This window comes from Oncorhynchus mykiss, chromosome 23 (assembly GCF_057628025.1).
Source record: "Oncorhynchus mykiss isolate SJ-2025 chromosome 23, ASM5762802v1, whole genome shotgun sequence".
Classification (NCBI taxonomy): Eukaryota; Metazoa; Chordata; class Actinopteri; order Salmoniformes; family Salmonidae; genus Oncorhynchus; species Oncorhynchus mykiss.
The window spans coordinates 42,382,895-42,410,000 of record NC_143044.1 but is presented as its reverse complement, the minus strand read 5'-3'; the positions used below and the strand labels follow the sequence as shown (position 1 = coordinate 42,410,000).

Sequence of the window (27,106 nt, the reverse complement as noted above, 5' to 3'; positions counted from 1 at the left end):
AATACTTTCGCAAGGCACTGTATATATATATATATATATATATATATATGTATATGTTTGTGTGTGTGTGTATGTATGTATGTATGTATGTATGTATGTATGTATATATATATATATATATATTTATGTATGTGTTTGTGTGTGTATGTATGTATGTCTGTATGTATATATAAAACATAGACAATAAACACTGATAAACAAGAGATATATATATATATACACTGCTCAAAAAAAATTAAGTTAGACAAAACAATGTAACTCCAAGTCAATCACACTTCTGTGAAATTAAACTGTCCATTTAGGAAGCAACACTTTGCATTGACATTTTTTAAGCTGCTGCTACTCAGTGTTTATTATCTATGTTTTTGTTTTTATACATACATACACACACAAACACATACATATACACACATATATATATACATACACACACAAACACATATATATACACATATATAAATATATATATATATATATATATATATATATATATATATATACATACACACATACATATACACATACACATATATATATATATATATATATACATACATACACACACATACATATACACATATATATATACACATATATACACAAGTATTTCATTCATTCAGATCTAGGATGTGTTATTTTAGGGTTCCCTTTACTTTTTTGAGAGGTATATATACTCAGTATATACTCAACTGAGTATATATATATATATATATATATATATATATATATATATATATATAAAATCAGTTGAATTCGGAAATTTACATACACTTAGGTTGGAGTCATTAAAACTCGTTTTTCAACCACTCTACAAATTTCTTGGGAATTATAATTAACACAAAAATTGTTTACAGACAGATTATTTCACTTATAATTCACTGTATCAAAATGCCAGCGGGTCAAAAGTTTACATACACTAAGTTGACTGTGCCTTTAAACAGCTTGGAAAATTCCAGAAAATGATGTCATGGCTTAGAAGCTTCTGACAGGCTAATTGACATCATTTGATTCAATTGGAGGTGTACCTGTGGATGTATTTCAAGGCCTACCTTCAAACTCAGTGCCTCTTTGCTTGACATCATGGGAAAATCAAAAGAAATCAGCCAAGACCTAAAAAAAAAAAAATTGTAGACCTCCACAAGTCTGGTTCATCCTTGGAAGCAATTTCCAAATGCCTGACGGTACCACATTCATCTGTACAAACAATAGTATGCAAGTATAAACATCATGGGACCATGCAGCCGTCATACCACTCAGGAAGGAGACGTGTTCTGTCTCCTAGAAATGAACGTACTTTGGTGCGAAAAGTGCAAATCAATCCCAGAACAAAAGCAAAGGACCTTGTGAAGATGCTGGAGGAAACAGGTACAAAAGTATCTATATTCACAGTAAAATGAGTCCTATATCGACATAACCTGAAAGGCCGCTCAGCAAGGAAGAAAACACTGCTCCAAAAGCGCCATAGAAAAGCCAGAATACGGTTTGCAACTGCACTTGGGGAGAAAGATCATACTTTTTGGAGAAAAGTCCTCTGGTCTGATGAAACAAAAATAGAACTGTTTGGCCATAATGACCATTGTTATGTTTGGAGGTAAAAGGGGGAGGCTTGCAAGCCCAAGAACACCATCCCAACCGTGAATCACGGGGGTGGCAGCATCATGTTGTGGATGCTTTGCTGCAGGAGGGACTGGTGCCCTTCAAGAAATATATTTAATCATGAGGGAGGAAAATTATGTGGATATATTGAAGCACCAGCTCAAGACATCAGTCAGGAAGTTGAAGCTTAGTCGCAAATGTGTTTTCCAAAATGGACAATGACCCCAAGCTTCCAAAGTTGTGGCAAACCGGCTTAAGGACAACAAAGTCAAGGTATAGAGTGGCCATCACAAAGCCCTGACCTCAATCATATAATTTGTGGGCAGAACTGAAAAAACCTGACTCAGTTACACCAGCTCTGTCAGGAGGAATGGGCCAAAATGCACCCAACTTATTGTGGGAAGCTTGTGGAAGGCTACCTGAAATATTTGACCCAAGTTAATTAAAGAATTTAAAGGCAATGCTACCAAATACTAATTGAGTGTATGTAAACTTCTGACCCACTGGGAATGTGATGAAAGAAATTAAAGCTGAAATAAATCATTCTCTCTACCATTATTCTCTATTTCACATTCTTAAAATTATTTGGTGATCCTAACTGACCTAAGACAGGGAGTTTTTACCAGGATTAAATGTCAGGAAATGTATTTGACTAAGGTGTATGTAATCTTCCGACTTCAACTGCATTTATATTTATTTATATATATATATATATATATATATATACACACACACACACACACACAGTGCCTTCTGAAAGAATTCAGACCCCTTGGCTTTTTCTACATTTTGTTATGTTACACCCTTATTCTAAAATGGATTAAATATTTTCTCCCCCTCATCAATCCACACACAATACCCCATAATGACAAAGCAAAATGTAAAAAATATATATATATATTTATACTAAAAAGAAAACAGAAATATCACATTTACATAAATACTCAGACCCTTTACTCAGTACTTTGTTGAACCATCTTTGAAACTGATTACGGCCTTGAGTCTTCTTGGCTATGACGCTACAAGATTGGCACGCTTTGGGGAGTTTCTCCCATTTGTCTCTGCAGATCCTCTCAAGCTCTTTCAGGTTGGATGGGATGCGTCGCTGCACACTATTTTCAGGTTTTTCGGCCCAGATGGCATCCCAGCCGGGTCCTCAGAGCATGCGCAGACCAGCAGGCTGGAGTGTTTATGGACATATTAAATCTTTCCCTATCCCAGTCTGCTGTCCACACATGCTTCAAGATGGCCACCATTGTTCCTGTACCCAAGAAAGCAAAAGTAACTGAACTAAATGACTATCGCCCTGTAGCACTCACTTCGCTCATCATGAAGTGCTTCGAGAGACTAGTCAAGGATCACATCACCTCCACCATACCTGATACCCTAGACCCACTTCAATTTTCTTACCGCCCCAATAGATCCACAGACGATGCCATCGCCATTGGACTGCACACTGCCCTATCCCATCTGGACAAGAGGAATACCTATGTAAGAATACTGTTTATTGACTATAGCTCAGCATTCAACCCCAAAGTACCCTCCAAGCTCATCATTAAGCTTGAGGCCCTGGGTATGGACCACGCCCTGCGCAACCGGGTCCTGAACTTCCTGATGGGTGGTGAAGGTAGGAATCAACACCTCCACTTCGCTGATTCTTAACACTGGGGCCCAAAAGGGTGCCCCCTCCTGTACTCCCTGTTCACCCATGACTGCATGGACATGCACACCTCCAACTCAATCATCAAGTTTGCAGACGACTAACAGTAGTAGGCTTAATTACCAACAATGATGAGACAACCTACAGGGAGAAGGTGAAGGCTCTGGGAGTGTGGTGCCAGGAAAATACCCTCTCACTCAACATCAACAAAACAAATTAGATGATCGTGGGCTTCAGGAAAGAACTTTGAAAGTTTCATCAAGCTCTATGATTAAACTGGCCCTCATGAGGACCACCACATGAATGGAAGACCCAGAGTTACCTCAACTGCAGAGGATAATCGACCAAGCATTATCACTATTGGAGACATATTTTAAGTTTTACAAGGGTATTTTATACAGCTGAAACTGGTTTTAAATGCAAAGAAAACACATTTATGATTTTTAATAGGTTCAAAAAGTTGGTTGAAAATACACTTACACTTACGAGTTTAGATGGTTCTCGAATTAATCAGGTCTCTGTGTATAAATACTTAGGGATATGGTTGGATGATGAACTGTCTTTTAAAATGCATATTGACCAATTTTGTAAACGGCTAAAAATCAAGCTAGGCTTCATCTATAGAAACAGGACATGTTTGTCCTCTACAAATAGAAGACAAATTGTGCAAGCTACTTTTATGTCTGTTATAGATTATGGGAATATTATATACATGCATGCTACGGCATCAACACCTAAATCGCTGGATGCTACTTATCATTGCGCACTTATGTGCACCAGCTACAGAACTCACCACTGAGTTTTATATCAAAATGTGGGTTGGACTTCACTGTCTGTGAGACAAGAACAACATGCTCTCGTGTTTGTCTATACAGCACTTCTGAATAAGCTACCTTCTTATTTATCATCACTCATCAATATTATAATTATAATTCCTAAAACCAGGTCTCAAGCATGGATTACACTTGAGGCCCATGTGATTTCCACAGAGTTGGGTATGGCTGCCTTTTCCTGTTACGGAGTGGCTTCGCTCCTTGCTTATGGAATAGCCTGCAGACTAAACTTAAACCTGAGACTCTTGTCCCCCTGTCGCCCATTTTAAATATTTATTGGAGGATTTTTATTTTTTGTATTGCTTGTAACTGTTTCGGGTAATGCAAGTTCTTGTGCTGTTAGGGGAATAACCTGTGTGTAAATGTAATATGTTGCTGTATGTTTTTGTGTTATCTGTGATCATTGTGTTTGTCTTGTGCAGTTTCTTAATCACTGTACCTAAACTGTATGTGTAAACATGAATACGCAGGACCCAGCTGTAAAAGAGACCTTGGTCTCAGTCTGTGTTCCTTGTTGGAATAATAATAAGTTCATTAGAGATACCAGACTCAGAAATTGTAGCCCAAATAAACGCTTCAAGTAACAGACACATCTCAACATCAACTGTTCAGAGGAGACTATGTGAATCAGGCCTTAATGCACAAATTGCTGCACTAGCACTACTAAAGGACACCAATAAGAAGAAGATACTTGTTTTGGCCAAGAAACATGAGCAATGGTCTGGAGTCCAAATTGGAGAATTTTAGTTCCAACCGCCGTGTCTTTGTGACACGCGGTGTCTTTGAACGGATGACCTCCACTTGTATTTCCTACCGTAAAGCACAGAGGTGGTGTTATGGTGTGGGGGTGCTTTGCTGGTTGCAATCTTTGTGATTTATTTAGAATTCAAGGCACACTTAACCAGCATGGCTACAACAGCATTCTGCAGCGATACGCCATCCCATCTGGTTTGGGCTTAGTGGGACTATCATTTGTTTTTCAACAGGACAATGACCCAACACACCTCCAGGCTGTGTAAGGGCTATTTGACCAAGAAGGAGAGTGGTGGAGTGCTGCATCAGATGACTTGGCCTCCACAATCACCCGATCTCAACCAAATTGAGAAGGTTTGGGATGAGTTGGACCGCAGAGTGAAGGAAAAGCAGGCAGTTATCAAGGAAAAGGGTGGCTATTTGAATCTCAAATATATTTCGATTTGTTTAACACTTATTTGTTGCTGAATGGTTCCATATGTGTTATTTCATAGTTTTGTGTTCGCTATGAAATGTGGAGAATGAATGAATGGGGACATGTATCATGAGATTTTGAGTGAAAACCTTCTTCCATCAGCAACGGCATTGAAGATGAAACGTGGCTGGGTCTTTCAGCATGACAATGATCCCAAACACACCGCCCGTGCAACGAAGGAGTGGCTTCGTAAGAAGCATTTCATGGTCCTGGAGTGGCCTAGCCAGTCTCCAGATCTCAACCCCATAGAAAATCTTTGGAGGGAGTTGAAAGTCCGTGTTGCCCAGCAACAGCCCCAAAACATCACTGCTCTAGAGGAGATCTGCATGGAGGAATGGGTCAAAATACCAGTGTGTGAAAACCTTGTGAAGACTTACAGAAAACGTTTGACCTCTGTCATTGCCAACAAAGGGTATATATATATAATACAAAGTATTGAGATAAACTTTTGTTATTGACCAAATACTTATTTTCCACCATCATTTGCAAATAAATTCATTAAAAATCCTACAATGTGATTTTCTGGAATTTTTTCCCACATTTTGTCTGTCATAGTTGAACTGTACCTATAATTAAAATTACAGGTCTCTCTCATCTTTCACAATTGGTAGCTGACTAAATACTTTTTTTGCCCCACTCTATATGTCTCTCTTTCTGCATGGCCTGGGGGAGAGAGTCTCCACCAGAATTTTATAACCTGAGATAACCTGAGATAACAGAACCTGGGTGTAGGAGTGAGAGAGGGGGAAGCCACGATCTGTACCCAGAAAGGGCCACGTCATGACAGTGCTTATGGTCATTGTCCTATTCTGCCGTTGTAAAACATAAACACAGCATGATGCTGCCACCCCCATGCTTCACCATAGGGATTGTGCCAGGTTTCCTCCAGACGTGACATTTGGCATTCAGGCCAAATAGTTCAATCTTGGTTTCATCAGACCAGAATATCTTGTTTCTCATGGTCTGAGAGTCTTTAGGTGCATTTTGGCAAACTCCAAGTGGATGTCATTAGAGAGTTGGGCCAGTAACCAAAAGGTTGCTGGATCCAATCCCCGAGCTGACAATGTAAAAATCTGTCGTTCTGCCCCTGAGCACTGTTCCCCAGGCGCCGAAGACGTGGATGTCGATCAAGGCAGCCCCCCGCACCTCTCTGATTCAGAGGGGTTAGGTTAAATGCGGAAGACACATTTCAGTTGTACAACTGACTAGGTATCCCTCTTTCCCCTATGTGCCTTTTACTGCGGAGTAGCTTCTGTCTGGCCACTCTACCATGAACGCCTGATTGTTGGAGTGCTGCAGAGACGTTTGTCATTCTGGAAGGTTCTCCCATCTCCACAAAGGAACTCTGGAGCTCTGTCAGAGTGACCATCGCGTTCTTGGTCACGTCCCTGACCAAGTCCCTTCTCCCCCGATTGCTCAGTTTGGCCAGGCAGCCAGCTCTAGGAAGAGTCTTGGTGTTTCCAAATATCTTTCATTTAAGAATAATGGAGGCCACTGTGTTCTTGGAGACCTTGCTGCATACATGTTTTGGTACCCTTCCCCAGATCCGTGCCTCGACATAATACTGTCTCGGAGCTCTACGGACAATTCCTTTGACCTCATAGCTTGGGTTTTGCTCTGATATGCATTGTCAACTGTGGGACCTTATATAGACCAGTGTGTGCCTTTCCAAATCTGTCCAATCAATTGAATTTACCACGGGTGGACTCAACAATGATCAATGGAAACAGGAGGCACCTGAGCTCAATTTCCAGTCTCATAGCAAAAGGTCTGAATACTGTTTAATTTTTAATACATTTGCAAACATTTAAAAAAAACTGTTTTACTTTTTTTTATTATAGGGTATTGTGTGTCGATTGATGAGGAAAAAAAGGAATTTAATCCATTTTATACGGCTGTAACGTAACAAAATGTGGAAAAAGTCAGTGTCTGAATACTTTCCGAAGCCGCTGTATACATAACAAAATGTAGCTAATATTTTCTTACTTAAAAAAAACTCTGCTTAAGGGATTGTAAGTAAGTATTTCACTGTAAAGTCTACTCCTGTTGTATTTGGCACATGTGACAAATACAATTTGATGTGACTGTTCTGCAAGAACCAGTGAAAAACCCACACAATCATAGAAACCCACACTAACTTCATCAAAGAGAAATGAAACATCACACAGACATAGAAACCCACACTAACTTCATCAAAGAGAAATGAAACATCACACAGACATAGGAACCCACACTAACTTCATCAAAGAGAAATGAAACATCACACAGACATAGAAACCCACACTAACTTCATCAAAGAGAAATGAAACATCACACAGACATAGGAACCCACACTAACTTCATCAAAGAGAAATTAAACATCACACAGACATAGAAACCCACACTAACTTCATCAAAGAGAAATGAAACATCACACAGACATAGAAACCCACAATAACTTCATCAAAGAGAAATGAAACATCACACAGACATAGAAACCCACACTAACTTCATCAAAGAGAAATTAAACATCACACAGACATAGAAACCCACACTAACTTCATCAAAGAGAAATGAAACATCACACAGACATAGGAACCCACACTAACTTCATCAAAGAGAAATGAAACATCACACAGACATAGGAACCCACACTAACTTCATCAAAGAGAAATGAAACATCACACAGACATAGGAACCCACACTAACTTCATCAAAGAGAAATGAAACATCACACAGACATAGGAACCCACACTAACTTCATCAAAGAGAAATGAAACATCACACAGACATAGGAACCCACACTAACTTCATCAAAGAGAAATGAAACATCACACAGACATAGAAACCCACACTAACTTCATCAAAGAGAAATGAAACATCACACAGACATAGAAACCCACACTAACTTCATCAAAGAGAAATGAAACATCACACAGACCGAGCAAATAGTAGAAGACTATTAGAAGGGACTGATTCTAAGAAGTGTAGTGTCAGGTGTCAGGCACAGCCAGTGTTACAGGAAGACAATATAGGAGAATGTTTGGTACACTTTCTGATGGAGTTCTGTGTGGCCTTCTTGAGAGATGGTGGTTGATGTGAGGTTGTAGGAGCATTGTGGGGAGGTTATGACAATACTCACAGTTGAGCTCGGTCCATGTATTGGAAGGGCTGTTGGCGGTGCGTATGGAGACGCTGCGAAGGCGGTCGTACATGAGCTCCCGGTATCGTATCCGGAAACCCAGGAGGATACCATTAATCTTCTCCTCAGACGGATGCTGTGATGACAAAACATAACGTGAGACTACCATTAGGTCATGTTCAACATAGTCTCTTTCACAGACAGTCATATTTACAAAGACGAGCAAGCTAACTAGATATTTGATTAAAAATAATAATATATTTAATTTATAACTCGCTTTACGATCATCCCATTTATGGCAAGCCCTCCCCGGCAAAGCATGGCCAGTGTACAACAGGACTAAGATAAAGGAGGATTCAAAAATCCCCAGAAAACCGGAGCTCATCCATGGCTGACTCACACAGACAGAAATCCCCAGACAACCGGATCTCATCCATGGCTGACTCACACAGACAGAAATTCCCCTGTTGTAAAACATTAGATAACAGGCCCAGAACAAATGGAAAAGAGAAGAGTGAGAGAGAGAACAGGGGAAAGAGAGAAGAGTTTGGATGTCTCGCTGTAAAACTCCTACAGGCAGTAACCTGGGAACTCTCCATCTCCCCGTTATGACCTGCTAATTCAGGTGTTAGTGTTAGAGAGAGGAGGTGTGTGTTCCACTCAGTCTAAGTACACCCTATTCACCGTGCTACCCTCTCATTACCACCCACTGACTGACAGATGACTGGGTTTTACTGCGGATACGAAGACAGACATCAGGACCAATCACCACGTCTCTTCTTACCTGCCAGCGAATCAGCACGGATGTAGTTGTGTGTGGTGTGACAGAGAGGATTGTGGGGGCTTCATCAGGGGCTGCAACAGAAGGAGAGAAAAGAACAAAGGTTGAAAGTGAGGACAATTAGTTGAGACTACCACCAGGTGCAAATAACTAACGCAGTGGTATTCACAGCATACACAACTAAAGAGAACATATCACCCACTGGTAAACAAGTCAAATATGGGCATGACATTGATTTGAAGGAAGAACATTTCTTGAATTAAAGTTAGTTCTGCTCGGTTGACATTGTTTGGTTTTAAGTGCCCCCCCCCCGTCACACAGCAACCACAGATGGTGAAGATGACATCACCAATTCTGCTGCTGCCAATAATGTCCTCACCACAGCATTACATTAACTCATCCTGACATTCTGATCAGGGAAAGATTCTAACCCAACACTGATGTAAAACATACTTTATAGAACCCTACAAATGTGTCAATGTGACATATCCAAGGACAATGAAGACCAAATCATGTGTGGATAATATGATGTCCACAAGGATCTTTATTTTCAATGCAGTAATATACCACAACGTAAAAAGAGTTTCTTACCGTCCTGTAGTGTGGTGATAACTTCACTCTCCTCGCTGTATTCACTGTCTCCTATGTCGTTGGTGGCTTTCACTCTAAACTGGTAGGAGATGAAGGGCTTCAGCCTAGCAACAGAGATGTAACGCATGACAACATAATTCTCAGTCGTTACAATATTTTTTTCAACCTTTCAAGTTCCATTTAGGGCTAAGTGCAGCTTTTCCAAGCAAATATCTCAAATATCTCAGCTCAAGGGTCTATACTGTTATAGGAAACTTTCCACTAGGTACCCCTGTTAGTGCACTGGGTGGGGTGCTAGGTAGTGTGCTAGGTAGGGTCTATACTGTACCTGCCAACTATGTAGAAGCTAGACTCGTGGTTGACCGAGGCAGAGTGGACGGTCCAGTTGCTGTTGGGCAGTTCTCTCAGCTGCACGGTGTAGTAGCGGACCGGAGAGAGGCCATCGCTGCCTGGTTCCCATGACAACAACACGCTGCGGGCCTGAACATTCTCTTGGGGCACCATGGGACGACCCGTGGGCTGAGGGCGAGCTGGGGGGGGGGGGGGGGAAGAGAGAGGGGAGACAGAGGAAGAGGGGAAGAGAGAGGGGAAAACAGAGGGGGTTAAAGAGGCTAACAAGGTTAACAACAACAGTTCTACGATAACAGAAAGAAAGTTTGAACTGTGTACTGTCAGTTCTTATCAGGTTAAACAAATGACCACACACAATATCATTAGCCTACAGTACTCACTAACTTCAAGTGCTTGTCTAAAAGCACTAAACAAATAGCTTATTACTGCAGATGTAACCGGGCAGAATATGACTCATTAGAAACCAATGTGCTGAATGTGTAAACCACTATCAGATGAGATGAGTGTTTCTTCTAAACTCGATGGAATTCTCTGTTGTTTACGGTAACTGCCTGACTTAGCCCAGCCACTCTAACATTTTGTGTCAACCCTGAGAAAATAAACCTGCCTGCTCTCTAACACATGTAGACAGTATTCTGTGGTATGCTCTATAAGTACAATAACTCATATGCTAATGTAACATAAAACTTGATCTAAGTACACAAAATACACAATTATTTCTGGAATGTCCTATAAACTACAATAACTCATACTATAACTTTTCCATATGTTTCCATAGTAACCTCACTTTTTGGTATATTCAATAAGTACAATAACTCATACACTAATGTGATGTAACACGTCATCTGACATATCTTTCAAATCACATTTACCTCTCTTCTCGGTGGTGACCACCAGTGCCTCTGCAGCCTCCCCCCAGCCCTTGCGTGTCTGGGCTGTGATGCGGAACACGTACACTGACTCTTGTTTCAGGCCAGTCACCATGTACTGGCGAGCACTCGGGTTTAAGACGTCCACTGTGGCCGTGTTGCTATTGGTCGAGTTCAGACGATACGTGATCTGATAGGCTGAGAAGAGAAAACAGAAAGCACAATATGAAAGCATAGAGTCAGAGTCAGACACTATTAACTTGATGATTAAACTTAATGTCTGTCAACATTTCCTTCAGAAGATATGATGATTATCCTTAATGTCTGTCAACATTTCCTTCTGAAGATATGGACACCCACCTTTTAAAGTGGAACTGACAGTGTTTTAACTGCTTTGCAGACAAACAGACAATCATATCAGTCAAAAATATCAAATACTCAGTTTATGCTTCAAAAACATCTTCATTTGACTCAACATTCCATGATGTACAGTAAGGCATTGTTGGCAGAATAGATGGATGCAGTTCAATGCATGATTAATATAATTCCCCAATGCATTTCTTGGAAGTCCCAAAGAACATTGCTGTCGGGTTGTCAATCACAGCTGGCCTAGTACATTGTTTGCTGCCTCCACCCATTCTGGATGCAGTCTTTCAGTTTCAATATATTTTGAACAAGAACAGACAACCGGGAAGATGACTGGGAAGGCTGGGAATGTCAATACAATCAAACTAGTAAGGGCAATGATCACAAGTCAGTCATAACGTGGCTAATAGGCTAGCGCACTTGTCAAACAAAGCCCGCGGGCTGAATAGGACACACAAGTGTGTATAAATTAGTAAACAGTTGAGTCATTAACTTTATAAAATTACAGCCTGATGCGCACGCGTAGGTGAATTCAACTTCAACTGCGCTACTTTAGTGTGTCCCATTTACAATGCGTAGCGGAGGGTTAAGTGTATAGACACATGCCAGTCCTAGCTGGGCTACTAAAATGTTGCAGTCTGGCTACGGTTTATAAAACTTGACCATAAATAACCAAAAAACTAAACCTGCAACAAAACACCATACATGTAGGCTTATTCCAGCAACATTTGGTGGGTGGGGTTATATCCTTCCTGTTTGGCCCTGTCCGGGGGTGTCCTCGGATAGGCCACAGTGTCTCCTGACCCCTCCTGTCTCAGCCTCCAGGGGTCGCTAGGGTCAGTTTGTTATATCTGGAGTACTTCTCCTTTCCTATCCGGTGTCCTGTGTGAATTTAAGTGTGCTCTCTCTAATTCTCTCTTTCTCTCTTTCTTTCTCTCTCTCGGAGGACCTGAACCCTAGGACCATGCCTCAGGACTACCTGACATGATGACTCCTTGCTGTCCCCAGTCCACCTGGCCGTGCTGCTTCTCCAGTTTCAACTGTTCTGCCTTATTATTATTGGACCATGCTGGTCATTTATGAACATTTGAACATCTTGGCCATGTTCTGTTATAATCTCCACCCGGCACAGCCAGAAGAGGACTGGCCACCCCACATAGCCTGGTTCCTCTCTAGGTTTCTTCCTAGATTTTGGCCTTTCTAGGGAGTTTTTCCTAGCCACCGTGCTTCTACACCTGCATTGCTTGCTGTTTGGGGTTTTAAGCTGGGTTTCTGCACAGCACTTTGAGATATCAGCTGATGTACGAAGGGCTATATAAATACATTTCATTTGATTTGATTTGAGCAGGAGCCTCGGCTGGCTACTCAACAGACGTTGCAATACATTTTGAGTGCACCATACAGCAATGCTGCATTCAACCGCACTGGTGATCCATGCAGTGCAAAAACATGAAAAACATGTTTGACATTTAAATGTTATAACAATCTATAGCTACGTTTTTGTTATTTGGAGTTAGGGTCACAGCATATTATGCACATCTGCAAGCTAGCATAGCAGTAAAGTCTGGACAAATATTATTTCTCTCTTTTGTTGTAATATGTTAAAATGCTATATTCGGCATGCTACTGCCCCACACGTTCGTGGGGCCACAGGCGTGGTGGACATTATAAAGGACCACATTTTTTCAAATAAAACAACGGGCAGTTTGAGTCGTGGCTGCAATTTCTGTGTCTTTTCAATGTGGCCAATGCGCTGATTGCAACAATTCTGGCAGTTCTACTTTAAGCCCTTTGAACCTGCCTGAAACATAATGGTGAACACAAGTATCTGGTTGGTTCTACGATGCTAGGTCAAAAGTTGGTTATAACTAAATCATCATAGTCAAGGTGATGTTGTTTTTGTTTGCTGTATGAGAGGGTCATTCTTGTGGAGTCTGGACAGGTTAAAGGTGAAAGGTCTGATCAGGGTCAAAGGTCAAACCACATACCCAGGATGATACCATTAGGCTGGGACGGGGACTGCCAGATGAGACGCACCGAGGTGGTCCGGACCTCAGGGAACAGGATGCCCACTGGAGGGCCGGGCACTGGAGACGAGAGAGTGGCAGAGGGGTTAGACTATTTAACACCTCTTTCTTCACTTCAGATGCATTGGTTTACTGAATGGTAGTGGGCATTGGTATACTATAATATCAAATTCTGAATAAGCTATTTGAAAGCTTGAAAATATCCTGTATCCACCACTACTCGATGTCTAAGGGCCCTACAGGTAGTATACATTAAGAAAGGCATATATTAGGTTGCCCAGTGCATACCGTCGTCCAGAGTTCTCTCCAGTATGAGTGGTGAGCTGGGCATGCCGTCTCCGATGCGGGTGAAGGCCAGGACCTGGATCTCATAGAGGACGTATTTCCCCAGACCAGTCAGCTGGACACTGTGGCTGGCGTTCCCATCCACTGTCCACAACTGGAGGGACGAGTCAGAGTCCTTCTCCCTATACAACACCTGAAAGAGAAGAGAATAGAAGAAAACAGAGGATAGGTGAGAAGAGTGGAGAAGAGAGGGACGAAGAGAAGAGCAAAAGGAAGATGTTGAATTAGAGAGTGGGAGAGTGAGTAATGGAACTATTTTTGTGTACAGTATTGTATCCCTCTTGGAGGTGAGGGTGATGACTAAGCACCTCACACACCTTGTATCCCAAGATCAGCCCATTCCGGTCTGGTTCTGGTACTTCAAACCAGCGCACCAGGATACTGCTGGAGGTTGTGGCGAAGGCTGACACGTTGGTGGGGCCACAGGAGGGGACTGGAGGGAATAACAAATTAAAAAATCACTTTTAAGACCGAAATCCAGGTATTTTACGCTGATGATACTGTCACTTATTGTTGTACCTCGTCTCTCACAAAAGGTTCCCAGAACTTGCAAACTGCTTTTTATACTGTTCAACATACCTTGTGTCAGTTGAAGCTTATCCTCATTACTGACTAAACTAAACTAATATTGTTTTCTAAAGCAAGAAATAGACCTCTGAACCTTTCACCTATTATTACTTGTCAGGGCAATGAGATTGAGACTGTAACCTCATATACATATCTTGGAATATTAATTGATGACAGCCTCTATTTTACATTGCATATTCAACATCGTACAATTTTTTTTTAAACTGATTTGGATTATATTTTAGGAATAAGGCCGGTTTTTCTTTTGAAGCCAGGAGGCTAGTATCAGCTACATTTATGCTTATACAAGACTATGGTGATATTTTATATATGAATGCTTCCGCTCAGTGTTTGAGATCAATTGACACCCTTTACCATAGACCATTGAGATGTATTTTAAACTGCAAAAACCTTAAGCACCACTGCAATTTATATACCAGGGTTGGCTGCCATTCTGTAATCAATCATAGGCTCAGGCACTGGTATACTATAATTTAGCCCAAACAACTTCTCCACCTAATGTATAGATTTATGTATTTATTTATTTTGCTCCTTTGCACCCCATTATTTCTATCTCTACTTTGCACATTCTTCCACTGCAAATCTACCATTCCAGTGTTTTACTTGCTATATTGTATTTACTTCGCCACCATGGCCTTTGTTTTGCCTTTACCTCCCTTAGCCCACCTCCTTCGCTCACATTGTATATGGACTTATTTTTCTTGACTGTATGTTTGTTTTACTCCATGTGTAACTCTGTGTCGTTGTATGTGTCGAACTGCTTTGCTTTATCTTGGCCATGTCACAATTGTAAATGAGAACTTGTTCTCAACTAGACTACCTGGTTAAATAAAGGTTAAAAACATAAATAAAAATACATCTTCATGGGCCATTGTGTGTGTGTGTGTGTGTGTTAAAGACACATAGACACTGAGGCCTAGGGTCTAACCCAGGTGTGACTGTAGCTCCAGAGAATCAGGCCAGCTAGGCTATGACTCCTTCCTTGGCACACGTCCCTGGATATAATCAACTCAGCAAAAAAAGAAACGTCCTCTCACTGTCGTTTATTTTCAGCAAACTTAACATGTGTAAATATTTGTCTGAACATAACAATATTCAACAACTGAGACATAAACTGAACAAGTTCCACAGACATGTGACTAACAGAAATTGAATAATGTGTCCCTGAACAAAGGGTAGGTCAAAATCAAAAGTGACAGTCAGTATCTGGTGTGGCCACCAGCTGCATTAAGTACTGCAGCTCCTTCTCATGGACTGCACCAGATTTGCCAGTTCTTGCTGTGAGATGTTACCCCACTCTTCCACCAAGGCACCTGCAAGTTCCCAAATATTTTTGGGGGGAATGGCCCTAGCCATTTCTGTCTTGCAGGAAATCATGCACAGAACGAGCACTATGGCTGGTGGCATTGTCATGCTGGAGGGTCATGTCATGATGAGCCTGCAGGAAGATTGCCTGCAATGACAACAAGCTCAGTCCGATAATGCTGTGACACACTGCCACCCCAGACCATGACGGACCCTCCACCTCCAAATCGATCCCGCTCCAGAGTACAGGCCTCGGTGTAACGCTCATTCCTTCGACGATAAATGTGAATCCGACCATCACCCCGGTGAGACAAAACCGTGACTCGTCAGTGAAGAGCACTTTTTGCCAGTCCTGTCTTTTCCGGGCGACAGTGGGTTTGTGCCCATAGGTGACATTGTTTCCGGTGATGTCTGGTGAGGACCTGTCTTACACAGGCCTACAAGCCCTCAGTCCAGATTCTCTCAGCCTATTGCAGACAGTCTGAGCACTGATGGAGGGATTGTGCGTTCCTGGTGTAACTCAGGTAGTTGTTGTTGCCATCCTGTACCTGTCCCGCAGGTGTGATGTTCGGATATACCGATCCTGTGCAGGTGTTGTTACACGTGGTCTGCTACTGCGAGAATGATCAGCTGTCCGTCCTGTCTCCCTGCAGCGCTGTCTTAGGCGTCTCACAGTATGGACATTGCAATTTATTGCCCTGGCCACATCAGCAGTCCTTATGCCTCCTTGCAGCATGCCTATGGCACGTTCACGCAGGTGAGCAGGGGCCATGGGCATCTTTCTTTTGGTGTTTTTCAGAGTCAGTAGAAAGGCCTCTTTAGTGTCCTATAGTTTTCATAACTGTGACCTTAATTGCCTAACGTCTGTAAGCTGCTAGTGTCTTAACGACCATTCCACACCTGTATGTTGATTAATTGTTTATGATTCATTGAACAAGCATGGGAAACCGTGTATAAACCCTTTACAATGAGATCTGTGAAGTTATTTGGATTTTTACGAAAGACAGGGTCCTGAAAAAGGAACTTTTCTTTTTTTGTTGAGTTTATATGTGAATATAAAACTTCTGATTCTGAAGATGTTGATGTTGTGAGTGGAAAAAAGGAAAAAACACAGGAATTCCACATTGTAGCCCATGTGTTCCCAATTTCCTCCTCTACTCCCTAAAGTCTGGTAGCCACAGTGACCAGCGGGGGGGGGGGGGGGGGGGGGGATAGAGAGAGAGAGAGTAAGGCAGACAGACGGGTTGTTGTGTGTTTCATATGGCTCCATGAAGAAGAAAGAGTAAAGCTAGCTTGGCCCGAATGCCATACACATGGATAGCTAAAGAGCTAATATGCAGGAGGTCTGGGCCAAACCCACATATTCTGAAGATCAAAATACCGGTTCTGAAGATCAAAATACTGGTTCTGTAGATCTGAATGCTGGTACTGTAGATCAGAATTCTGGTTCTGTAGATCAGAATACCGGTTCAGTAGCCATAGGCCATGCCTTTTAAGTCCTAAATTAATGAAGTGTGTAGGTCAAAGGCCCCCATATTAAAGACTGAACATCAGTGCTGTGTGTGAGACTCCACCAATTGTTGAGATGTGAACAGTATATTAACCAGTATATAACAGCATCTACCGTATACAGAGTCTGCATCCCAAATTGCACCCTATTCCCTATGGACCCTGGTCAAAAGTAGTGCACTATACTATATAGAGAATTAGGTTCCATTTTGGACAAAGGCAGTGTGATCTCACCAGACTCCCTGGTCCTTCCTCTGACAGGCTGGCTCCAGGGCCCGGCCCCGATGCCGTTGAGAGCCTGAACCCTGACATCGTACTCTGTCCACTCCTCCAGGTCCTCGATGGTGAACTCCCTCTCCAGCCGGTCAGCGATCACATGGGTCAGTGCCCTACCCTGGGAGCCTGTGCGGGAGTACTGGACCCGGTAGCCCACCACCTCTGGGTCCCCATTGTACTCCCACTCTGGTAGGGGCTGGGGGGGTAAGAGGTGGAGGTAGAGGTGGGGAGGGCGAGAGAGGGAGAGAGGGTGAGAGAGGGTGAGGGAGGGAGGGAGGGAGAGAGGGGGAGAGAGGGGGAGGGAGAGAGAGGGTGAGGGAGAAAGAGGGTGAGGGAGAGAGGGAGGGAGAGAGAGGGTGAGGGAGAGAGAGAGTGAGGGAGAGAGAGAGAGAGGGAGAGGTAAGAGGTAGATGTGGGGAGGGCGAGAAAGGGACAGAGGGGAGAGAGGGAGGGAGGGGGAGAGAGGGTGAGGGAGAGCGATGGTGAGGGAGAAAGAGGGTGAGGGAGAGAGAGGGTGAGGTAGAGAGAGGGTGAGGGAGAGAGAGAGAGGTAGAGAGAGAGAGAGAGAGGGAGAGAGGTAAGAGGGGTGGAGAGAGTGAGGTGGAGAGTGAGACAGAAATGAAAGAAAGAAAGGAGAGAGAAATCCATAATAATCAGTATAAATCAAACAGTCAGTCATCATCGCTTGATGATGAAACCAGAGCATCATATCATGTCGTCAGTCTGTTGAGACGTCACGTACCACCCATCGGAGCCACAGACTGGTCTCGCTGGCCGTGCGCAGGGTGACGTTAGCAGGGAACATATCTGGACGGGCCTGCAAGGTCTGGATCTTCCTGGAGGGCTGACTGGGAGGACTAGTCCCCACAATGTTCACCTGACGCATACGGAACCTACCAAGGGGGAGGGAAGTAACAAGAGCAAAGTCATCACAGGAGAGGTCCATAGGGCCCAGAGGGCTCACAGCTCTATTCATTACATCTAAACTAGACTAGATTAACAGAGATCATAAAGCTGTATTGTTTTGAGTTATATGGTCCCAGGAATCTGCATAAGGTGTTAGAGATTAGGTACACTACCTGTAGAAGGGTTAGAGGTTAGAAGTTGGGTACACTACCTGTAGAAGGGTTAGAGGTTAGGTACACTACCTGTAGAAGGGTTAGGGGTAGAGGTTAGGTACACTACCTGTTGAAGGGTTAGAGGTTAGAGGTTAGGTACACTACGTGTAGAAGGGTTAGAGGTTAGAGGTTAGGTACACTACCTGTAGAAGGGTTAGAGGTTAGAGGTTAGGTACACTATGTGTAGAAGGGTTAGAGGTTAGCTACACTACCTGTAAAAGGGTTAGGGGTAGAGGTTAGGTACACTACCTGTAGAAGGGTTAGAGGTTAGGTACACTACCTGTAGAAGGGTTAGAGGTTAGAGGTTAGGTACACTACGTGTAGAAGGGTTAGAGGTTAGAGGTTAGCTACACTACCTGTAAAAGGGTTAGGGGTAGAGGTTAGGTACACTACCTGTAGAAGGGTTAGGTGTTAGAGGTGAGGTATACTACCTGTAGAAAGGTTAGGGGTAAAGGTGTATATGGGTTAAGTATGGTACCAATAGAAGGTGTAGGGGTTAGTTACACTACCTGTAAAATGTGTATGGGTTTAGTCCTGGCACCTCCAGGGATCGGGCATCAGGCTCGTTGGGCAACTGGTGAACAATCACCCAGTCCTCATTGTCTCCTATCACACTGACCTATACAAAACAACAACAACAACATTATATATTGTGCGTCCCAAATGGTACACTATAAATAGTGCAGTGTATAGGGAAAAGGGTGCCATTTGGGACTTAGCCATAGTCGATGTGGGTCACAGATCAGGGGAGGGGTCAGAGACTTTCTCTGGGGGAGAAGACCTTACCTGGGCCTCTACCTGCCAGCGAGAGATGGAGGTCTTTCCATCGTAGCCGGGTTTGAACTGGAGAGTGATGGATCGAGGGCCAATGTTGGAGATGGCCATGTTGGTGGGAGGACCAGGCAGCTCTAGATAGATAGATATATAGACAGACAGACAGACAGACAGACAGACAGACAGACAACACATTATTGACCATTTGAAAGGTGGGAATAATACAAGGAGAACAGGAAGGAACAGAGGGTATCCAAGGGCCAGACAAGGCCTTTAATACAGTAAAGAGTTGAAGTAATGAGTCGACAGAAAACCTAATACTTGAGGTTTTCTACATGGAATTGTTTTATCTTTTAAATCTTTACTGATTCAGGACTATGCTTCTACTACATTAAAATGCTAAAGATTGAAGGTACTTCTCCAATACTTCTCCAATAAGTTTAAACTAGAGACATCTGTTTGTTTTGCATTGGATGCATCTCAATTCACATTGCTCTTCCTCATCAGCAGTGAAAGGTTACAGAGGTAGAGTGGTGTTTGTCAGGCCAAGAGACATCCCGAAAATCAGTCTTCTTACAAAATCATCTGTAGCTTCCGAACGGTTTGACCTACAAACTATTATGGAAAGATGAGACTCCCACGAACATGATGGTGTTCTCCATTTTGCTCTGCGCCCCTTACAAGCGTCTTGGGACATATCTGAATTCGGTACAGCCAATCTGCCAACTTCCTTCTGTAGCGTCCAAACAGTTTGGGCTGAACACTAATATGTGACTCTCACGAACATGCACATGTCTGTTGTTTTGCTCTAGGATGCCCACAGGCCTCACAAGACTCATATGAAGGTCCCCCGGTACCAGTTTAAAAAATGAATGTAAATACAGTATATATGGAGACTGTTTAATGCTAAAAATAAGGGGTTAAATAAATGTACAAAACAATAATAAATGTTTCCTGATCTTTCTTATATCTCTCACTTCAGAACAAACTTCCTTTAGATTTTTTGAGGGGGCTATCTGTTGATGTTGTCCCCCTATTTAGACAGGGCTTGGACTCTCATGGGTTAAAGTTGTGGGTTAAAGTTGAATTTATGGGTTCAAGTTGTGGATTAAAGTTGACTACAGGGAAATCTATTACTTTGTGACAGTGCAGCCTTGTGGTCTAAAATGGATACTGCACTGGTGATGAGCCAATGCTGTTGAGTAGCAGTCTCTCGCTCTCATGGAAGTTTCACTTCACTCAACTCAAAGTTCTGAGATAAGATAAAACAAAACGTTTTAGATCAGCGGGAAAAGTTGGGGATCTTGGAAAAAGCTCTTACATAGAGATAGCCCTATAATTAGTATGCCAATTCATGATAAACATTTACATTTGGATATTGTATTTTTATTAAGTTATGAAAAAAATAAAAAATTACAATATCCTAATGTAAATGTTTATTATTAATATCATGAAGTTGGCATATTCTTTATAGGGATAGAATAAACGGCCAAATGAATAGCAATTGTATTTCATCTCACTTTTTACATTATGGATGGCTTATTCTCTGCAAATCCTGCTGGAGAAAAAGCTGAATATGACAAAGATTCTATTCAAGTACGTGTGTATGTGAGTGCAGTTTTCCAGGAGCTACCAACATGCAGCCGGAATCAGCAGAGTGTGCGGTTCCCGCATCGGACTGAAACACATGAAGAGGAACATCTTCATCATGGACTACGATGGACCGCTAAGATTAGTTTGAGGTAACTCACAATCAAAAAATTGTGGATGGAGCTGCTACACAAGTACAGTTATTTGCCTGTAAGTTACCGTACAGTGTAGCCTACACTGGAAAAAAAACTCCTGTTGTTTTTACGGTAACTTACTGGCAGCCAGCTACCTGTAAGTTACTGAGTGAACATGTTTGGGAACCCCTGCCCTAGGGTACTAAGTGGAGGCTGCTAAGGGGAGAATGACTCATAATAATGGCTGGAACGGAGCGAATGGAATGGCATCAAACACCTGGAAACCATGTTTTTGATGTATTTGATAACATTCCATTTATTCTGCTCCAGTCATTACCACAAGCCCATCCTCCCCAATCAAGGTGCAACCAACCTCCTGTGAGGGTACTATATAGTGAAAGGGGCCAACTCTTCAAGTTGATGTAGTGGGTCTATTGGCACATAGACTATATACCTGGAATAGTAAAAGCATCACATTTAAAGGTGAAAAACGTCACTTTTTGAGCAACCTAAGAAAAATCACATAGACATGTGAGTTATAGATATGTAATTCCCATTGAAAGCAAGTTTAAAAAGAGGTAGATCTGTTCTATGTGCACCATTTCTATACTTTCCTGTTATAATGTTTGGTTGTTGCGTCTTCTCATTTTGGTTTAAAACATCAGCTTCAAACAGCTGAAAATGTTGGTTATGGAAAATATATTTCACAGCGGTTTAGATGATACAATGATTCTATTCACTATACTTTCTTGTTTTATCACATAAATTGAAATTGGATGATTTCTACGTAGTGCATCTTTAAAATAACTATCCAGTGTTTACATATTTCTGTGAAATATTACCTATAATTAATTACAATATGAGTGAAATAGCTTTCCTTCAACAAATTGTAATTGAGTATGTTAAAAAACTACTTTTCTGTGATGAAATGGTGTGGGCTTATACCAGTCAAAAAACATATTAATGCGAGTAGACCGCTGATTGGCCAGCTCATTCTCTTCAGGAGGATGACATCATCCTCTATGAGGAAATAGCTAGCTTTTTTAAAATGGTCTGTTTGAGATACACGTTTGAGGTGGGGTTTTTGAAGTGTTTTTTCTCCAATTTATACTTTGTCCACAAATACGAGTATAGGACGAACAACAACATTATATGGGAATGAGTGAACAGAATATTAACTTTTAAAGGTGAGATTTTCGATGGACAGTTAGGATACTTTAAATAATTAGCATGACTGGTTATACAGACAAAAGCACAGTGTGAGATCTCTAGGGTGGGGATGTAGAGTTAAAGCCATAGACTGTATCTTTTTACAGAGTTGAAGTAATCACCATTCTTGAAAAATAACCATAGATCTATACTGTACTAACTGTAACCCTAGATAGAATGGGTAATTTTACTTGACAGCTCTGAAATACATACTGTATAGTGTCTGGGGGAGCTCCAGGTGCAGTAATAATTTACTGGAGGTCTTGTATTTCTATAATACACTGTACCATGTTTTAATAGGTAATTGTAAACTGGAATTATCTTGATTATCTATTATCTCGATGGACTCTTACTTTTGAGCCATGTGTCATTACTGACCTGGAGCTACACACCAGGGACTGAGTCATGTGTCGGTACTGACCTGGAGTTACACACCAGGGACTGAGCCATGTGTCGGTACTGACCTGGAGTTACACACCAGGGACTGAGCCATGTATCGGTACTGACCTGGAGTTACACACCAGGGACTGAGCCATGACCCGGTTCTGACCTGGAGCTACACACCAGGGACTGAGCCATGACCCGGTACTGACCTGGAGCTACACACCAGGGACTGAGTCATGTGTCGGTACTGACCTGGAGGTACTCCAGAAGAGATTGTGGAGGAGGACAGTTTTCCCTGGCCCTTGGAGGTCATGCCGGCCACCTCGATGGTGTAGGTGGTGAGGGCAGTCAGCCCCGTGACACGGTACTCCAGGGTCACGTTGGGGAGGTAGTGGGTCACCCGTGTGTTGGTGCGGTTAAACTCCTCCCATGAGATACGGTACCCTGGAACAGAGAATCAATCAAATTCATCAATCAATCCAATATTATTTGTTCAGGTCCAATGTCTTTTGCGTGATGTACCTGTGAGGACTCCGTTCTTCTCTTCAGGTTCTCTCCAGCTCACTTTCAGAGACGTGTCGAGGATCTCTGTGAAGCTCAGGTCACCGACCGCCCCAGGAGCTAAAGAGGAGGGCACAGTGGTTATTTAAGAAAAAATTCTTACTTTCAATGACAGCCCAGGAACAGTGGGTTAACTGCCTTGTTCAGGGGCAGAACAATTTTTACCTTTTCAGCTCGGGGATTCAATCTTGCAACCTTTCGGTTACTAGTCCAACGCTCTAACCACTAGGCTACCCTGCCATGATGAGAATTATAACACAATGGATCCCACAGATGTCAATAGCATACATAATTACATTATGTAGATGCATTTTAATATATTAGGCTTTTTTTTAATTGCCCGTTGAACAGTCATTACAGCTACTAAAATAGGCAAAATTAGGCTTTTACTTGGAAGATTGTGTAATTACACAATTGCCTAGTACAGTATGGCCAAACCTTTATCTCTTGAGAAAATGTGTCCCAATTAAATGTGAATTTGTGCAAAACTCTAATTGTAGCCTACGTATTCATTAGGACTGTAGAACTAGGCTGATACTGTGCATTAATAATACACTTGACCCAGTGGGCATGTTTCAGCATGATTGGCCATGTCCACTAAACAGTGAGTGTGTGTGTGTGTGCGTGTGTGCATGTTGAACTCACTGTCTTCATGTGTCCTCAGGCCGTTAGCGGGGCTGCGGGGGCCGTCTCCCGGCGTAGTGAAACACAGCACAGAGCTGTAGTACTCTGTGAACTTCTTCAGCCCCGTCACGTAGCCCACATGCACACTGTCCTGGAAGTTAGGTCTCACTGTAACCATGGTGACCTCCTCTTCCTGACCTGGCTCCCATGCCAACAGCTAGCAGAATGGTTAATGGGAACAGAGAAGGAAGAGAGTGAGATCAAACTAGAAATAAAAACTAAATGGTAGAACATCTAATAGGACTGACTGGTTTTCTGACATTTTGGATGGGAACCAAAGAGCTCCACAATTTCCCCCAGAAATAGAAGTGTTACTCTCCAAGTCTAATCATTTTCAAATGTTTTGTTTAAACCAACTCTTCCCCCTCGCACGTGCTGGTGACCTGCTCTGGGGTGTCATTTGGCATCATACCTGCCACATGAATAGTTAGCGCCAGTGTCAACGTGTTCTGCCAGTGAGTAAGCACTGGAAGGCAGGGCTAGAATGAGTCCACAGAGAGAGAGGATGAAAAAGAGAGCTTTTAATTGTGGTGTATAGCAGGTCTAATGTATAGGGACTGCATACACATCAGCATGAGAGAGTTGCCAATCAGGTGTTTAGATGATTACTACCATTGGCAAATCTGTTGGGTCTATTTCTATATTGGTTCCCAGGCTGTGAGTAGAGTTTGTCTCTGGGAAAGAGAGTGTGGAGTTGGCACGCGGTGAGGTGGGTGTGTAAGCTGAATGTGGAATATATGGATGTCCCCTCTGCTTCTGTCTCTCTCTCTCTCTCTCTCTCTCTCCCTCTCTCGCTCACTCACATCCCCAGTAACCTCTCTCTCGGGACAGCCCTGCAGTCAGAGAGAGTTTAACAGTGACTGCTAAGATGTCCTGATAAGTGGGGCCAGAGTCATTCTCATGAACTCTTCTGAGAGAAATACAGTGTCATCACATCACACAGACCATACAATCAAGTACTAGTACAGCTGATTCTAAGCAGTCTTTCTCCATACATCTCATTCTAAGCCTATAAAGTACATATTTAAATGAAAGCTGACATTCGTAAACCATCTTCCTTGACAGTGTGAGCTGGAGAGATTGAACAAACGACTTCCAGATCTAGTTAGGCACAAGATAGATAGCTGCTCAAATGCTCCAAAAATGAAGGTCAATTAAACAAATGACAAATCGGAAGCCATCTTTCACAATGTTTGGTAGTGGCATATCTGTTTCCCCTTGTGACACAGTATGAGGCGTTACCAGCCTATCATCCAGTCAATCGATTGTACTGCCTCTAATGACAGGCTGCCTAGTGTCTCTGAGACTGCCCTCAGTGACAGGGTGACTGGTGTCTATCACCCATTAGAGAGTACTGCCCTCGGTGACAGGGTGACTAGTGTCTATCACCCATTAGAGAGTACTGCCCTCAGTGACAGGGTGACTGGTGTCTATCACTCATTAGAGAGTACTGCCCTTAGCGACAAAATGACTGGTGTCTATGTTGTCCCTCACCTTGTATCCCTGGTTGATCCCGTTGATAAACTGAGGGTTAGGGGCGGCCCAGGTGATACGGATGGTCGTGGAATTGACGGCCTCCACCTGAACTTTACTGGGGGCTATAGTCGGCACTGCGGAAGACAAGAGGAAAAGAGAGAATCAGAGAGAGAATCAGATAGAGATAAAGAGAGAGAGATAGAGAGAGAGGTGAGAGGGATGGACAGAGAGAACAGGATACAACCAAACGAAACACATTTCAGATTGGACAGCCTTGGCTAGGTATTGATTCTTCAGGGCAGGGGCCACCATATTCACATCTTCACTCTCTTCTTTTTCTTCTCCTATCTTGAGGCTCAGGACTTATTACAACATTGTGGCTTTACTGCTCTCAGTTTCCAGCTGCGGGCTCAAACTTGAAATCTACGGCCAAGGTAGTGTAATGTACTATTCAGACCTTACAAACGATTCAATAGGAATGCATACCTCTAGGATTACATTTATTCAGCAATATTTCAATACCATTTGGCACGGATGCTAACTCAAGGTTTTTGCTCCAGTTCTGACTGCGCTGCCTTCTACATGAACTTTATCAAGAAAATATCCTTGTTGAATATCATTCTTATATTCTCCAAATGGGCATGATGCTTGACAAGTTAATTTATGTGTCAACTCATGAAATAGGTATTTAAAGGTAAGTTCTCCACAGGTAAAATCCTTTCCATTCAATTTCCCTCCAGTGTCATCTAAGTATTTATCTGACTGACAAGCAGAATGTGCAATGAGCAGAGACTTTTGCATCTCACATCTGACTGACAAGCATAAGGGCCAATGAGCAGAGACTATTCCAGCTCACATCTGCACTGACAAGCATCAGGGAAAATGAGCAGAGTCTATTCCAGCTAACATCTTGACTGACAAGCATAAGGGAAAATGAGCAGCGAAGATTCAGGATCACTCACCTCCCTGCAGCGTCCACTCAGTGACCTTGTGGCTGAAGGTTCCTAGCCCCGCCCTGTTGTAGGCTGCCACCTCTATCTCATAGTTGGTCCAGATGATCAGGTCCTCCAGGAGAATGTTGGTAACGTCTGGTTTGGAGATGTTCTTACTCTGGTAGTCCACCGGAAGACCTGTTAGATGATACCTGAGAGGAGAGGGGGGAGAAGGGAGGGAAGGAGGGAGGGATATTTTATTTTATTTATTTTATTTTACCTTTATTTAAACCAGGTAGGCAAGTTGAGAACAAGTTCTCATTTACAATTGCGACCTGGCCAAGATAAAGCAAAGCAGTTTGACAGATACAACGACACAGAGTTACACATGGAGTAAAACAAACATACAGTCAATAATACAGTATAAACAAGTCTATATACAATGTGAGCAAATGAGGTGAGAAGGGAGGTAAAGGCAAAAAAGGCCATGGTGGCAAGGTAAATACAATATAGCAAGTAAAACACTGGAATGGTAGTTTTGCAATGGAAGAATGTGCAAAGTAGAAATAAAAATAATGGGGTGCAAAGGAGCAAAATAAATAAATAAATTAAATACAGTTGGGAAAGAGGTAGTTGTTTGGGCTAAATTATAGGTGGGCTATGTACAGGTGCAGTAATCTGTGAGCTGCTCTGACAGTTGGTGCTTAAAGCTAGTGAGTGTTTCCAGTTTCAGAGATTTCAGAGTTTCAGAGATTTTTGTAGTTCGTTCCAGTCATTGGCAGCAGAGAACTGGAAAGA

The 27,106-nt window shown here is 42.5% G+C and overlaps 1 protein-coding gene across 1 annotated transcript in view; it reads right to left on the bottom strand.

The window, feature by feature from the left end:
• LOC110503029 (protein sidekick-2) overlaps positions 1-27,106 on the bottom strand; it is a 581,578-nt gene that overhangs the window by 43,739 nt on the left and 510,733 nt on the right. The window contains exons 17-33 of the mRNA XM_090217501.1: positions 26,339-26,520; positions 25,395-25,510; positions 23,862-24,057; positions 23,178-23,276; positions 22,908-23,099; positions 19,351-19,472; positions 19,074-19,183; positions 18,189-18,339; positions 17,405-17,642; positions 14,086-14,201; positions 13,712-13,901; positions 13,385-13,483; positions 11,034-11,228; positions 10,139-10,340; positions 9,811-9,914; positions 9,223-9,293; positions 8,439-8,574 (exon numbers count right to left, since the gene is read on the bottom strand). Coding sequence (XP_090073627.1) covers positions 8,439-8,574; positions 9,223-9,293; positions 9,811-9,914; positions 10,139-10,340; positions 11,034-11,228; positions 13,385-13,483; positions 13,712-13,901; positions 14,086-14,201; positions 17,405-17,642; positions 18,189-18,339; positions 19,074-19,183; positions 19,351-19,472; positions 22,908-23,099; positions 23,178-23,276; positions 23,862-24,057; positions 25,395-25,510; positions 26,339-26,520 — 2,519 coding nt within the window. The remainder of the gene's footprint in view (positions 1-8,438; positions 8,575-9,222; positions 9,294-9,810; positions 9,915-10,138; positions 10,341-11,033; positions 11,229-13,384; positions 13,484-13,711; positions 13,902-14,085; positions 14,202-17,404; positions 17,643-18,188; positions 18,340-19,073; positions 19,184-19,350; positions 19,473-22,907; positions 23,100-23,177; positions 23,277-23,861; positions 24,058-25,394; positions 25,511-26,338; positions 26,521-27,106) is intronic.